We start from the raw sequence: 15865 nt of genomic DNA, 5'->3' as shown, positions 1-15865 counted from the left end.
ATCGATAAGCGTCGCTCCTCCGAAGGAGACACACTTGCTCTGAGAGTATTGATGGAGGCTCCCAAGTACTGCAGGCACTGAACAGGAGTCGGAACGGACTTGGACATGTTGATTTGCAAACCCAGCTGATTCAACAGAATGGCCGTCCTGTTGAAATAGAATTGCGCTTCCTGGAAGGTGGAGGCTTAGATCAACCAGTCGTCCAGGTACGGGTAGACAAACACCTTGTTCTTTCTCAGGTGTGCTGCCACCACTGCCATGCATTTTGAAAAAGTCCTGGGTGCAGACTTCAGACCAAACGGTAGTACGGTGTATTGATAGTGATTGGTGCCGACCAGGAAGCGCGGGAACTTCCGGTGTTTCCGTGCAATGGGCACATGGAAGTACGCATCCTGCAGATCTATTGCGCAAAGCCAGTCTCCTCGGTGCAGCGGAGGATAAATCTGGTGCAAGGACAGCATACGAAATTTCTCCCTGCGAATCCATTTGTTTGCTTGTCGCAAATCCAGAATGGGCCTGAACTCGTTTTTTTCCGTTTTGCGTACCAGAAAGAACCTTGAGTATAGACCCTTTCCCCTTTGAGACAGAGGGACGTCCTCTATCGCCCTTTTTCTTAACAGGTTATCGGCCTCCGTCTGAAGTTCGCGCAGCTTGTATTGCGTACAAACCGGTGGAATAGCTGGAGGAGGGCTGACAAAGCGAAGACTGTATCCAATGCAAACAATATTCAGCACCCACTTGTCCTGAGTAATTTTTCGCCACACTGCCAAGTAATTCTGTATGCTTCCCTCCACCGGAGCGGGTAATGGACGAGGGGGAACTAACTCCTCAGGGCATAGACCCGGCCGGGCCCTTATTCGACACGGAGGCCTGCTGACCGCCTCTTCCCCTTTGACGCTTCTGGAACGGTTGGCGCTGGTATTGCAGTTGTTGTTGCTGCTGTTGGCTAGCCTGGCGATCTTGCCCTCGCTGATATCTCTGGGAAGAGTAACGCCTTTGGAAGGGGCGGAAGGACTTCCGCTGATCCTTTGATTTCTCCAAACAGACAGCTTTTAGCGTTTCCACTTACGCCTTCATGCGGGCCATCTCCTCGTCTGCATGAGTCCCGAAGAGGGTAGATCCAGAAAAGGGCAAGTTAGCAATCCACTGTTGCGCTGGTTTAAGCGATGTCATGCGCAACCAGGAGTGGCGTCTCAAGTTTATGCCATGGCAGTACCCATGAGCAGCCAGGAGAGAGGCGTCTGCCGCCGAGCTGATGACCTGATTTGAGACCATCATGCCCTCATTCAATATCTCCTGGAAGTCTTCTCTCGTGTCCTTCGGAAGGAGCTCAACGAACAGATGCAGGGACTCCCACAAGAAACGGTCATACTGACCCAAGAGCGCTGATGAACTTGCCGCTTTCATCGAGGCGGCAGCTGTACTGCAGACTTTCCTTCCTGCCGAATCCATTTGACGGCTCTCCTTGTCGGAAGGGACCGTAGACGAAGGGGCAGTAGAGTGCTGCTTCTTGGCCGCTGTCACAATGACAGAATCCGGGACAGGATCTGTTCTTAAGAATGCTGGATCCGAGTCCGGGGGTCTATACTTCTTCTGAAGTCGAGATGGCGCCGACTTCACTGAGGCGGGCGTCAGAAACAGCTCCATGGCCGGTTCCTCCAGTCCTGGCACCTAAGGCAGCATAGGGCGAGAGAGGTGCCTGCGCTGCAACGTTTCAATAATCACAGAAGTGGAAGGGGTGGGCACATTCAATGTGATCCCCAACTTCGCTGCCCCTCGCAGCAGCACATCCTGGAAAGTCACAAGTCATCCACTGGTGACACTCTCATAGGAGGAGAATCCGACAAAGTGGGAGAGTATCTCCTGTCACTGGATGAGTCAGTGTACCTGGACCGTGACCTTTCCCTCCGCCGACGATGACGTGACCTCGTCGTCGATCTACGCTCACTGCGAGAGCGATGCCTCCCTCTGGATCTTGACCTTGGCTTTCTGGGCCTTGCAGGAACCACCGGCCCAGGAGGCTGCGGAAACGGCAGAGGCTGAGCCAGAACCAAAGGTTTCGGTTGTGGAGGCCGAGGCGGTGATTGTGGAGGAGGAGGTGGTGGAGGTGGAGGAGGAGGTGGTGGAGGAGGAAGTTGCGGAAGAGGAGGAGGAGTAGGCGTACTGGGCCTTGATGTCGAGTAGGTCCTGGAATAATCAGAGTCCGGTGACCTAACAACTCTCCTCTTCTTACGAGCAGGCCTCTGGGAGGACACTCTGGAGGCAGGCCTCTTTGAGCACGAGCACCGCCACCGCCGGGGACTCGCCGAGGATGACGACGATGAGATGCTGACCACAGAGGCACTAGACACCGTTTTGGGCCTCGACTTCCTCTTCGACATCGACTTTTTCCTCCTCGACCTCTTTGACGTCGTTCTTCCTGACGTCGACGAACTCCCCGACGTCGAGTGTCTTCTCCTCGACGTCGTTCGTCCTCTCCTCGACGTCGATCTACATGTTGACGTTGAAGGCGAACAGCGGTGTCGCCTCAACGGCGAGCGCCTGCCTCTTCGGGACTCATCACGACGTCGATGGTGTGTCGACGCCGGTGAAGTCCTCGACGTCGATCTTGTCCGAGGTCTCGACGTCCTCCCCCTCGATGCCGAACGTCGACGTGGCTTCGACCCAGAGCCCTGGGTCGACGGGGAGCAGATGGTAGTCATACCTCTCGACACCGAAGCCATCGACGTCGACCGGGACCGGTGCCTTTTCTGGGCCTTTTCTTGACTGGGGAGCCCCCCCAGAGGCTGATGCATGGGCAGAGAACAATGACAGTGTCCCTGCATGCCCAGAAGTCCCACCATGTTCTTGATGTCTCCTCTGCTCCAGGCCTTGGAAACGAATCTTCTCCTTGTCACGCAGGGTCCTCCTGGAGAAACAGTGACAGATATCACAGGAGTCAGGGACATGGGTAGAAGGGAGACAGAATATGCACACTCTGTGGGGGGCAGATTTAGCCTTCTTCCTACCACATTCAGGGCACTTGTCGAATAAAGCTAGCATTTCGATAGAATAGAAGTGGCAAAACTGGTCAAAAAAGACAGCAACTGGAAGAGGAAGACCCCAGACGTCGAGTGAAACACTCAAAACACTGGAAAAGCTCCAAAAATTGAGGATATACCCCAAAAGGTAGAGCTCAATGCTCCAGGGTCCTGCTAGCAGGGACCGGAAAAAAGAACTGAAAGTAAAAGGCCTTTGGCTGTGCATCCTGGGATACCGAGGGTCTCTGGAGAGTTCCTTAAAGGCACGGTATCCCTTTTCCAGACACATAATGGCAGCATATGGGGCTTGTCTGTCCAACCCTTCCTCTTTATCATGACAAAGAATTTTTGTGAAGGGGAGTTTCTCTAGGTGTGAAACTTTACAAAATTTGTAAAATTTAATTTTATTTGGCTATCTTTTACACTTCGAGATGAAGTGCTGGCCAATGTAGCCTTGTAATTTTAGGCTGCATTATTTGTCTTTGATTTTCTCTTGAGTGTCTATGCAGGACTGCAGAAGACGATGGCTTAAGAGACTATTTCGATTGCTCCGGGGTCCCCGCACATGGGCGGGACTATTCACAAGGTTATGACTATACTCAGAGATCCCCTACTACAGAATTCACTATGCGAAACGATCACGTTCTCCCTACAAGCAACAGATTTTTTTCAATCTTTGGACACCCTTATCTTGGGGATGAATGTTCTATAGAATTTAATTCGCAAATATATTTGATTATTTCTACTAACCGCATATTGTAATAATTTAGATGACTGTGACGGACTTTTTTTTATAACTTTTGTTGAATGAACAGGACAATTGATTTATTAGCTCTGATTAAGCAACTGTTGCACTAAACACCTTCTGGATATTTTTCTTTTGAAGTTAGGGAAATAAAGATCAAGATTAACCTCATCACTGTGCGCGAATTCTGCCGCAGTGCTGAGCATTCCAATCGCGGTCATGACCGCTCCCGGCCGTCATCAGCACACGCCCACCGTGACTCATGACGGCCGGGAGCCGTCATCAGCGTCGAAGAGGTTAATGGTCATCGGGGGGCCTGGCTAGCAGCCACCGAGAATGGCCGCTGCCTAAGTGAGCTCCTGATCCCCGCATACCATCCGGACGTATCCTGTGCCATCCACGCGAATAAAGAAGTTGTGGCGATGTGGCGCCGCACTCCCTACCTGTGGGGTTGAGGCTGTTGAATTCTGAGGGCAGAAAGTGGGTATTTGCAACCCTTGTCCCGAGCCCTGGAGGTGGTAGCAATGGCGGCCCTCTAGAGCTGACGATCGAGCTCTACGACGGAGGCACCGAGGGGGCTCCGACGTGCCCTGCGGAGGACAGATGGTGGAGTGAGCAGAAACGGACACTTGGCGGGGGCAGTGTGGTGGACTGGACCAGACTGCGTGTGGAGCCGGGACTGAGGAGGTGAGAGCCGGGTGACCGGCATTCGATTTGAGGTCCTGGCTTGAAGGCCTGGTGATCGCGGCCTCTCAGACGCATTGTAAGGAGCCCGGGCGGGAGGCGGTGCCAGTGGGGCAGTGAAGGCTGGCCTGGAGCCCCGGCAGGAGATGGAACGCTGTGTGGAGAGAGGAGGTATACTGGGAGGTGGTGCCCCGCCGTGATAGGGAGGACGGTGCACGGCGGCGGATGAGAGCAAGAGGCCCGGAGCGGGTAGAGCGGTGGGCCCTACTAGGCAAGGCCCCGGTTGCGCGGCCTGCAGGGCCTAGCAGACTCCGACGGCGGCATACGAATCCTGGGCTGTTGTAGGAGGCGGGAGGATCTGACTCCCCATGTCGGAGTGTAGCCCATATTTATGGACCAGATTTGATGCCTGAGCCCCCGCGCTCCGTGGAAAGTGGCGATTTAGGAGCTGGAGGGTGTGACTAGTAGCCAGTCTGCAGCCGCTGTGATCCTCCGCAGTGAGTTAGGGAGTCCTCCTGGTGGGGGCAACGGTGACAATTGTACTCTGGGATTGGAGCCTTTACCCCAGGTCACGGTGGATGGAACCCCTGCATGGGTGGTTTAGAGGCCTTAACTGCAAACCCTGAGGGACGCACTGGGAGCGCTTGTGGACAGGGCCGGGTGAGTGCAGTAGCGGCCAATCTGGACTTGGCATTACAGTGCGGTGAGGATTGGATTTCGGCCCTCATTGGGCCTGGAGGTGCCTTCACGGTAGAGGTAACTACCCCCTTGGGGGCATCCTGCAGTGATCAGTGTTGGGGCCGCAGCTATAGTGGCGAGACCAGGCTGTTTCTAGGACCCGAACTAGCTCCGGAGTGAGTTATAAATGGACTTGCCCCAAACCCCAGAAAGGCAGTGATTTGGAGCTGGCTGCCATCCTAGCTGGAGACGCTTGAAGCTGATTGGGAGGCGGAGGCAGAGGCCTCTGAGAATCTGCTCAAACAGGTGCTGGGCTGCTTACCTGACAACGTTTACGACAGAAGGTAGGGGCCCTAAAGCGAACGCTCAGAAACAACTGGCCAAATTTGCCTGGTCTTAGGGCGGAGATAAGGTGAGCCGCAACAAATGGGGAAAGAAGATGGGCCAAATGTCCCTAAGCAGGGACCGGAGCTGGACTCAGTTACGGTGGAGGTCTCTCTCATCAGGGCAGACTTTAGAAAGATGGACAACAGGGTGAAGGAGCTGAAAATTGCTACTACGGCCTTGCAAACGGATACGTCAGAGCTCCAAACGCAGGTGGTTGAGCTGCAAAAGAAACAGGAACAAATGGCACAACACATGAAAGATTATGAAGGCCGCGCCCGCCAAAACAATATACGCATTTTGGGGGGTTCGGAACGGACAGAGGGGCCTGCCGCAGACCTCTATGTTGAAGACCTAATCACCACACATCTCAAACCTAAGACGCTGTCCAGCTATTTCTCAATTGAAAGGGCTCACAGGGTGCCGGGTGGTAGGCCCAAACCAGGAGCTCCCCGAGGCCCCTAATAGCCTGAGTATTTAATTTTTGAGACCGAGACATTATCCTGCAAACTGCGAGGTCCAGTCCTCCCATGAAAGTTAATGTTAATGGGCATTTGTAGAGCGCACTTACACCGGATGGCTTCATGGCGCTGACAGGCTTAGGCGATAATCTATTTGTACGCTTGCAGAAACAACCAGGTCTTGAGGAGCTTTCTAAATTGCAGAATGTCAGTGCTGGACCGGATTTCCAAAGGGAAGGAGTTCCAGAATTTAGGAGCGAGGACCGCAAATCTGCAGCCTCCTTGTCGTACTCGCTTTAAGGTTGGAATGGTGAGCAGTGAGAGATGGGCAAAACGGAGATTTCGTGTCGGAGTATGTCTGAGTATGTGGCTGTTGATAAATGCAGGGCTTTTGCCATGCAAGGCTTTAAATACCAGACAGCCTGTTTTAAAAGCACAGCACTGGGAAATAGGGAGCCAATGTAATTTCATTAGCACGGGCGTGACTGGTTGCCATCTTGGTTGACAAAAGACCAACCGTGCTGCCTGGTTTTGAACCAGCTAATTTCAAAAGGGGGTGGTGATGGACAGAGTATCTGAGTTAATCAGAACACTCCTACCCAGTCAACAGATCAGGGCTTGATCCATCACCGTTTTTTAGCTCACTGCACCATCCCAGTTCAGAACCTGGCTATATGCAAATTAGTCTGTCCCTGGCCCAGTGCATCATGGGAACAGGGCAGACCAAACTACCAAGCCAATTCTTCACTGGAAAGGAAACAAGCTTCCGGGGACCGGTTTCTGGCATTACAGCCGTCTTCGGCCCGGCTTGCTTGAATCCTGATGGTGCAGTGAGCAAGGGACTCACGTCTGAGCATACCCTTCCACACTTGTGGTGGCCAAAATAATTTCAAAAGGGGGTGGTGATGGACAGAGTATCTGAGTTAATCAGAACACTCCTACCCAGTCAACAGATCAGGGCTTGATCCATCACCGTTTTTTAGCTCACTGCACCATCCCAGTTCAGAACCTGGCTATATGCAAATTAGTCTGTCCCTGGCCAAGTGCATCATGGGAACAGGGCAGACCAAACTACCAAGCCAATTCTTCACTGGAAAGGAAACAAGCTTCCGGGGACCGGTTTCTGGCATTACAGGCGTCTTCGGCCCGGCTTGCTTGAATCCTGATGGTGCAGTGAGCAAGGGACTCACGTCTGAGCATACCCTTCCACACTTGTGGTGGCCAAAATAATTTCAAAAGGGGGTGGTGATGGACACTTGGTTTTGAACCAGCGGCAGCCGTTTGAACAGATAGAGTGGCATTCTCAGGTATAACGAATTGGCATAATCTAAATGTGACAGAACAGTGGCAATTATAATCTGGACCAGAGCATCATGGGTAAAGAAGTGATGTATCTTCCTGATCTTACGCAGTTGGAAGTTGATAACTATGAAGTCGCCTTCTTTCCAGACTTCAAAGCCAAGGTTCAGGCCCAGCGTCGAAGCTTTCAGGCAGTGAAAAGAGAACTTCGCGACTGTGAAGTGAAGTATGCAATGCTATTTCCGGCGAAGTTGAGAGTGGAATCGGATGGCAAAACGTGGTTCTTTAAGTCACTGGAGAAAGCGTGGGACTGGATGGAAGGATGGAGCAAAGCTGGAAGCCAAAGACAGGGTTGTGCTAGCAGATCGAGCCAGCAAAGGGGCGTGGGCGGCCGTACGGAGGTACTAGGTAACGGCTTGGCGGACAGAGGAGGTCCTGCTATGGAGCAGGAATGAGACAACTATTGTGAAACTTAGAGGGCGTCGGACCCCGCTCACAGAGCAAGTGTGGTGGCGATGGTGATCTGGTTAAGTATTGTGGACTTAACGGACATGATTCGCCCAAGACTTGAGTGATTACATAATGTGGATGGCAAGACTCATAAATTGTGATATGTATATGCAGGGGAGAGACTGACTGACCTCGTGCATTTTCAGCATTCTGAGGGGGAGAGAGGCACTCTGCCAAGTTTGGGAGTGGGTAGTTTTAAATGCACGGGCAGGGGGCAGGGAGAGGGGCGGACCTGGGAGGGGGGTGTTTTTGCAGTAAGTTAGAATGTAAATGTACTGTTTTGCTATGTGATGGTATTCATGTTGGTTTTGGAAGTGACAGACACAAGTATGACGGAGTCTCTCTCGTTTGCACGATGCATTATGACATATTTGCCGTACTGTTGACCTATCAGGTTGTAGATACTAGCGTGCCATGGGTGGGGGTTGACGAGGAACTAGTAATCTCTGTCCTATCTTGGAACGTTAATGGACTGGGTGACAAAATAAAGAGGGGGATTGTCCAACATTATCTCAAGAGACTGTCCCCGGATCTTGTGCTGCTGCAGGAAACTCACCTGGTGGGTAATACAAGCAAGGCCCTTAATAGGTGGGAATACAAGCTCCTGGTCCATGCTGATTATACCATTGGCTCTAGAGGTACGTGTATCCTGGTTAAAAAAAGCGGATGTATGTCACTACAACGCATGCCATTACGATGCAGGTTTTACAACGCAAGTCGTTACCACGACTTGCGTTGGGGGGCGCTGGATAGTGAATAGTTTAATTTACTATTCCAACTCCAGTCCCCGTGGATAGTAGGGAAGGTGTTGGATAGTAATTAAACTATTCCCTAACCTAGGGCGCCCTCCAGCGCAATTCGTTGTAATGACTTGCATTGTAAAAGTTGCGTCGTAATGGTAGTGCGTTGTAAATGTTGCGTTGTAAAGGATGTTTCCCAAAAAAGCAAGCCCCTGATTATACACAAGACACGGGCAGACCCGGGGGGACAGTTTGCTGTGGCCGAAGCCCAGTGGGAGTGTAGAGTCTTTAATGTGGTTTCTGTTTACCTGCCACCGGCACTGGGTGAGGTGGACTTGGCAGAGTGTTGACTGGACTCCCTCAGGGTACCTTGATAATGGGTGGAGATTACAATTTGACTATGGATAATACGATTGACAGATACCCACAGAGGCAGGGGACCAGACCTCATGGCAGAATTCACCGCGGCGCTAGGCCTCTCAGATGTGGGGCGGCGGGAGTTACAAATAGCAGATTCTAAATATACGTACTTCTCTAGTGTGCATGGCAGTCTTTCCCGTATTGACTACTTCCTAACATACACAGCCTCCATTGGTAGCTTTAGGCACCCTCAAACGTTGCCCAGAGGAATCGCGGACCATTCCCCTGAGGGGATTGAGTTCACTCACGGGGAGCGACAGACACACAGTACTATAGTTATTAACCCATGGCTATTAAAAATACCTGATATTAAAGAAGAACTGTGTATACAAACAGGGAACCATCTGGCCGAGAATCAGGGATTGGTAGACTCTGCACAAACCATATGGGAGGCATATAAGGTGGTCTAAAAGGGGTATGCCCGGTCATTAAAAACGAAGTATGTCGTGAACAGGTGCCAGATATTGGTTCAATTGGAGGAGGAACTCCGGGGGCTTGAGGCAGAGCACGCAGATGACCCCTCTGGTGATGCACAACAAAGATTGACACTGAAACAAGACAAATACAGGCTCAAGGCACGTGAACACATGATGGCCACGCATAGTGCTACCGAACATAGGTTGTATGAACTGGGTGATAGGGCCGGGAGGACTCTAGCTTGGTTGGAAAGGAGGGAGCAGGGTACAAAGTGGGTGCCATGACTATCGTCACCTAGCGGGGAGGTCCTCCATCACCCCAAAGATATCGCGGAGGCATTTGCAGGTCATTTTGAAAAAGTATATTCTTCCTCCACTGCATATACAGAAGAGGACTCACGTCAGCTTTTGGCGGATAGTGATCTGCCGGCTCTCTCGGAGCTCGACAGGGATGCACTGGACGTGGATCTGACCAATGAGGAAATCCAGTAAGGTATTGGCCAAATTAAGTCGGGGAAGGCAATGGGGCCAAATGGCACCCCCATTGAGTTCCTCAAGGTCATGGCCTCTCAGATCGTCTCGCATTTGTGGGCGATGTATGAGGAAAGTTATGAAAAGGGATGTCTGCCGGCAGACCAGCGTATTGCTAGTATTGTTGTTATTCACAAGACGGGAAAGACTGTGGATGACTGTAGCTCGTACAGGCCTATCTCGCTGATAAATGTGAAGGCGAAGGTGTTGGCAAAAGTACTTGCCACGCGCCTTGGAACAGTGATCTCCTCCTTGGTACACCCGTATCAGTCAGGCTTTAGGCTCTTAACATATGCCGACTACATAATGTGATGGCGTGCAGGGAATTTCTAAGGGAGGACGCAGTTATATTGTCCTTGGATGCCTCCATGGCATTCGATTCTATTGAATGGCCATATCTGTTTGAAGTTCTCAAGAGGGACGGACTGGGCTCTAAATTTATAAGATGGGTAAAACTGCTCTACACGGACATACAGGGGCAGGTGAGGGTTCACAACTATACATCCCAGGCGTTCACGGTAAGAAGGGGCACTAGACAGGGATGTCCACTATCCCCACTGCTGTTTTCCCTTATGCTGGAGCCCCTGGCGGCTTGGATCCGTTGAGATGTAATGGTGCGGGGCTTCCAATGGACATTGGAATGTGAGGATCGAATATCCTTATGTGGCGATTACAGATTGCTGTACCTTGCCTCCCCATACAAGTCCATACATACTGTCCTCGACATTTTTATAAACTTTGGGAAGTACTCGGGGGTATGCAATTAATTGGGGTAAGTCCATGCTGTTTGTGTTACATGGGCAGGCTCCCCGCCTCCCTAAAGACTGCACGCTAGTAGTCTCAGTGGACGTATTTAAATATCTGGGAATCTTTGTTACATCGGACCCAGCGCTCTTTTACAGGCATAATTTGGTGACCCCGCTGGCCAGACTGCGGGCAGATGTCAAACACTGGAGGTTGCTCCCTCTGTCTTTGGTGGGCCGTGCTGCTCTTTTTAAGATGTTGGCGCTCCTGCGATTTTTATATATTCTCCAGAACTGCCCGCACCGAATTCCGGGTGCGTACTGCTCAGCGGTTGAAGGGGAGGTACGCACGCTGTTGTGGGATGGTAGGGCCCCTAGAATCGCTCTTCAGAAACTAACAAAAGGGTGGTACGACGAGGGGCTAGCGTTGCCTGACCCCAGGTTGTACTACTGGGCCTCTCAGTTGGTGGCCGTTAATTATTGGATGTACGCCCCGCCAACGGACCCGGCCTACGCCCTGGACAGATATCAGATGGATCGCTCGGGCTATCTGGGTGCCCTGTATTCCCGCACCAAGAGAGAGAATTATGTTGGTCCAACACTGCACACAATACAAATTTGGCATCTGGCAAACTCGCGGCTGGGATGGGCTAACGTTCTCACCAAGGCAACGCCTTTATGGTATAACTCAGAAACTAGGCATGCTGTGCTATCAACCAGGGTTTGACAGGTGGGATATGATAGGCATCTCAACAGTGAAGGACATGATTAAAAAGGGGGCAATACTCAAATTTGAAGATCTCCGGAGGATCTACCAGATGGCTCCGGGAGAGGTATTTAGGTACCTGCAAATAAGGCATGCCTTACAGGAGGCCTTCCCGAGCTGCGAGGACATACCAGACTCGTTGCCTATGGAGGATCGCTTGCTTGATGGGCCACTGCAGTCTAAAGCAATATCCTTGACGTACTTAGTTACAATTTACCAGATAATTTTGGCAAGCTCAAGGAGCAATGGGAGAGAGAGACCTGGGGCTGACTGAAGAGGAAGATTGGCGATTGACTCTTATGTCACCTAGGGAGGCGGCCATCACGCTTAAGATTTAGACTGATACAACGTAGGATTTTACATCGGTCGTAAATGACTGGGACAACTCTTGCTAAAATAGGGGAAAGACAAGATGACCTATGCCTGAAGGGTTCCAAGCAGCAGGCTACCTTCTATCACACTGTGGGAATGCCCGCTGGTACGCAGTCTCTGGGAGAGAGCCACGAATCATATGCAGTCTGCATTGGGAAAGACAGTGGGCCTGACGTCCCGCCTGGGCTTATTAAACATATGGGCGGACTCAGATCTGACTGAGAATGAAAAACAACTGGTGACGTTGGGGTACACGTTGGTGAAAAGAGAACAGGCTAGGGGGTGGAGTGGCACCACCTGCTGTATCGGTATGGCTGAAAGAACTGGATAGGTGTATGATTGCGGAGAAAGAGGTATTTATAACCAGGGGGTGCCAGAAGAAATGGGATAAAAAATTGTCTAAATGGAACACCTACAGGGGAGAGATTTGTGTATCACCCGTGGTGGGATTGTAAATGCGCAGGAATGTGGACAGACGTAACTTCTTAAAATTTCTGTTTCTCAACCCCTGTAACATATATGGTGATGAGTGTAACTTGCTAATAACATATGTCAATAATTTATGATTGTCTGTCAAAAATCTTCATCAATAAAAATAAATTTAAAAAAAAGATTAATGGTCATCCATGAATTAAAAGGACTTAAAAAAAAATAAAAAACAAGAATCATGATTGTGCTATTTCTACCTCTACGAGAATGATTGATAGCCTGATTTACTTAAACTGTTAAAACTGTGCTGGACAGGTAACCAGCACATCTGAGAGGATATGTGCAGAGCAATAATCCTTCTTACCTGTTTTGTGTACATTCTTCTTAGTGGTCACAGTGAATGATATATGTAAGATATCACTTATAAGTGATCGCTTCCTCCCTTCCCTCCATGTTCTACATCTTCCCCAAGATTTCCCCGACATAAAATATCACTTTGCAATGTGCTTTATTAAACTACAGCTGCGTCCATCTGACCAAAAATGTTTTTTATGTTTTTAATTTCCTCTTTATTTTCTACATAGTGACATGTCTTTAATCTGCACTGACTAGCAAAAGCAATGACCTTCCTAGAAATCACCCCACCGTAGCCTAACCTGCTGACAAACTCCCCAGATCGGTCTTCACTGAGAAACATTCTTATTAGAGTTAACGTTTAGTCACAGGAAGGTATTGTATCAGTTCACCAATTCAATGAGTTTATGGGAGAAAGGAGGTATCAGTGAAGAGGGCAGTGTTCTTGCATGGAGACGACATCCGCACAGTTGGATAAAGCCCTCCTTCCCACCCCCACAAAACAAACACTTATTGGGCTTGGGCCTTGAGAGAGATGTGAGCAACAATGACATTCACTTATGAGGTTTAGCTACTAATTGGCTCGTACCCGAAAGCAGCGTAGTGCAGTGCAGCATCTCCTTCCTCGTCCTTCAGGTCAATGCTAGCCTGAGCCTGAAGCAGAACCTGCACAACCTCGAGGCAGCCCAGGTGAGACGCCACCTGCAATGCAGTTCGGCCCTGGTTTCGAATGTCCACCTGAAGAATAGAGACAACATGCAGGCCTCAGAAAGGGGTCACAAGTAAACGATACATGTTAGCCATCAATCAGCCATCTCGCAGGCTAAAGTCTTTCCTGCTGAAAATGGGAGACTGAGAAGAATCTGCAACTCAGTGTCAGACTTAGCTTGAACATCAGCTAATAAACCACACTTCTTTCCTTAATAACATGGGTTTTCTTTTTAAATTGGTGGTGCATATTTCATTGACCATTGGGTACTGAATATTCATATTGTCATGTTTCAGTTATTGTACAGAGCCTAGGATTGTGGTGACAATGATTTTGAAAGTTTTAAGTAGGAAAATGAAAATAATTCAGGAGAAAATGTTATAATTTGTGGCAACTGTGCACAAATAAAAACAGCAGTTAGCTACTAAACTGGTCCGCGCTGTGCTCTCAGTAATTAATATAAAGTTTCACATACGTTGTCCCCCTCTAAAGTGAATGTTCGGTATGTTAAATGCTGCAGCATTGTCCTTTGCAACTGAATTTCTGAATTTATTTCTGAAGAAACAAAAATTCGATTTTTTAAGATTCAAAGGGGCAACCTACGTCTCCTCCCCTCTCTGAAAAGCGCTCCAAGAATACTTCGGCACCTGCAGAGCTTCAAATATATATCTAATGATCTGCACTACAGAGAGTAGAAAACATGGGCATTGATAGCAAATACCTTTATGGAGGAATTTACTTGTGACATGCATGGGTGGGGCTTTGCATGTCCCAGAGAAGCATGCAGACAAATCAGAATTACCCTGCACCCGTGAGTGACCTTATAGGAGGTTCCACAAAAGTGATGCCTAGTTTGGCCAGTAGGAGGCATTCCTTAGGTGTAGAGTTCGCCTAGTGGGGCGTGCCTCAAACAGAATTCTCTGCCATGCGCTTCTTTATCAAATATTCTAGGAGGAGCAGAGTGAGGCTCAAGATCATTGTTCCTCAGTGCTGGTGGTTTAAAGATGGCAATACAGAGTGTAATTACTCAACTTTTACAACCAACTTGGCGTTAAGAGAGTATTACTATAATATTAATGTCATTGCAGAATACTAGTAATAATAATTACAGGATATTACTGTTGTTCACACTTTAATAGATCATGCAAAGAACATCTAAAAGTATTCCACTGTAACACTGTTTACATATCTCTCTGTAATTTCATATATGTGATCTGAGTTTGATATTTAGACACTCCTTTTAGGCCTACACTTTGGTTTTTACTATTGGTGTACTCTGTATGATGTCGAGTAGTAGTCAAATTTGTTATACAGATACAGTGCTGCATAAAGTCATGTTGTATCCAGTACTAGGAGAGCATTCTATGATCTGCAAGATTCCTATTGTACATCAGAATAGTTTACTAAAATGGCAGCTGCAAGCATGACCCAACCTCCTCTTTTTATAAATGATTGCGGGGACACTTCTGTACAATGGAAGGAATAGGTTAGGCTATTCGAATCATACCTTATTGCCATTAGTGGGGGCACATATTGTGCATTCAGAAAAACCCTTTTATTAGCCAGTTAGGAATCCAAGGGCACAATATCTCTGAAACCCTACCAGAACCTATACACACACCAGAAGGAGTGGAAGGAGATTTGGATGTCAATAAAGTTACGTTTCTAAAACTATAGGCCCATTTGGGTGATAAAACAAATGTCCTTTTGGAAAGGCACACATTTTTTAGTAGGTTACAAGGAAAACTAGAAAGTGGGACGAATTATATTGCTGTACTGAGGGTTCCAAGTTATGTGATGGTAGTGAATTTAATGACGGCTTAATAAGGGGTCAACTGGTATGATGTACCAACAATGAAGGATAGAAGGAAAAATCCAGACTTACAGGAAGCTGTAGATTGCTAAACCTATTTAACATACTGCTTCTTGCATCAAAGAAATGAAAATGCCTTCTGAACAAGTGTCAGAAAGTGGTTTTGATAACGCCACCAATGAAGTTATAAAGTCAGATCCTTGTCAAGTAATAGGATAAAACTAGTCCCAGAAACTAAAAAACCCAAATGCTTCTGTTTTGTCAGTAGCAACCCCCTTGCAATTAACATGAACTGTCAAGGAAGACAGGTTATTTGTAAAATGAGCAATAAAAGAGGGCACTTTGCTAGAGTTTGTAAAGATGGGGCAGTAAACACATCAATTGTGTGAAGGAGGAGAGTCAAAAAAGAAACATTTCCTAGGTAACGTGGAGGCTAGGTGTATGCTTTAACTTTCTTCACTTTATTTTTCAGAAGCCATTTTTGAACCATATAACAGTCTTCATTTCCCATGAAACCTTCGGAAAAGTCAAACAGTAAACTGCCAAATCAACAACCAGTGACCCATTTATAGTCCATTGCCCCTTTCGCTGTCTCCTCTTCCTTCCTGCAACACAAGTCGGTCACCGACGTCCCTAGTCTTGTTTAGAAAAAACATTTCCTAAAGAAAGCACAGATGTCCAGTAAAATTACTGAACCATTAAATACAGAGATCTTAGAATGCAAAAGCCATACATACAGAAGACATAATCATAGTATATCAGTTGTGACCAAAAGTTGCATACCAACTCTT

At 48.6% G+C, this 15865-nt stretch overlaps 1 protein-coding gene across 10 annotated transcripts in view; it reads right to left on the bottom strand.

The window, feature by feature from the left end:
• Positions 1-15865, bottom strand: part of MIB2 (MIB E3 ubiquitin protein ligase 2) — a 312619-nt gene that overhangs the window by 86745 nt on the left and 210009 nt on the right. For all 10 annotated transcript variants that reach the window (XM_078642419.1, XM_078642424.1, XM_078642421.1 and 7 more), the window contains one exon: positions 13142-13290. In XM_078642419.1, coding sequence (XP_078498545.1) covers positions 13142-13290 — 149 coding nt within the window. The remainder of the gene's footprint in view (positions 1-13141; positions 13291-15865) is intronic.

This window comes from Lissotriton helveticus, chromosome 5_1 (genome assembly GCF_964261635.1).
Source record: "Lissotriton helveticus chromosome 5_1, aLisHel1.1, whole genome shotgun sequence".
Taxonomy (NCBI): domain Eukaryota; kingdom Metazoa; phylum Chordata; class Amphibia; order Caudata; family Salamandridae; genus Lissotriton; species Lissotriton helveticus.
This window is presented reverse-complemented; position numbering and strand designations above follow the sequence as displayed.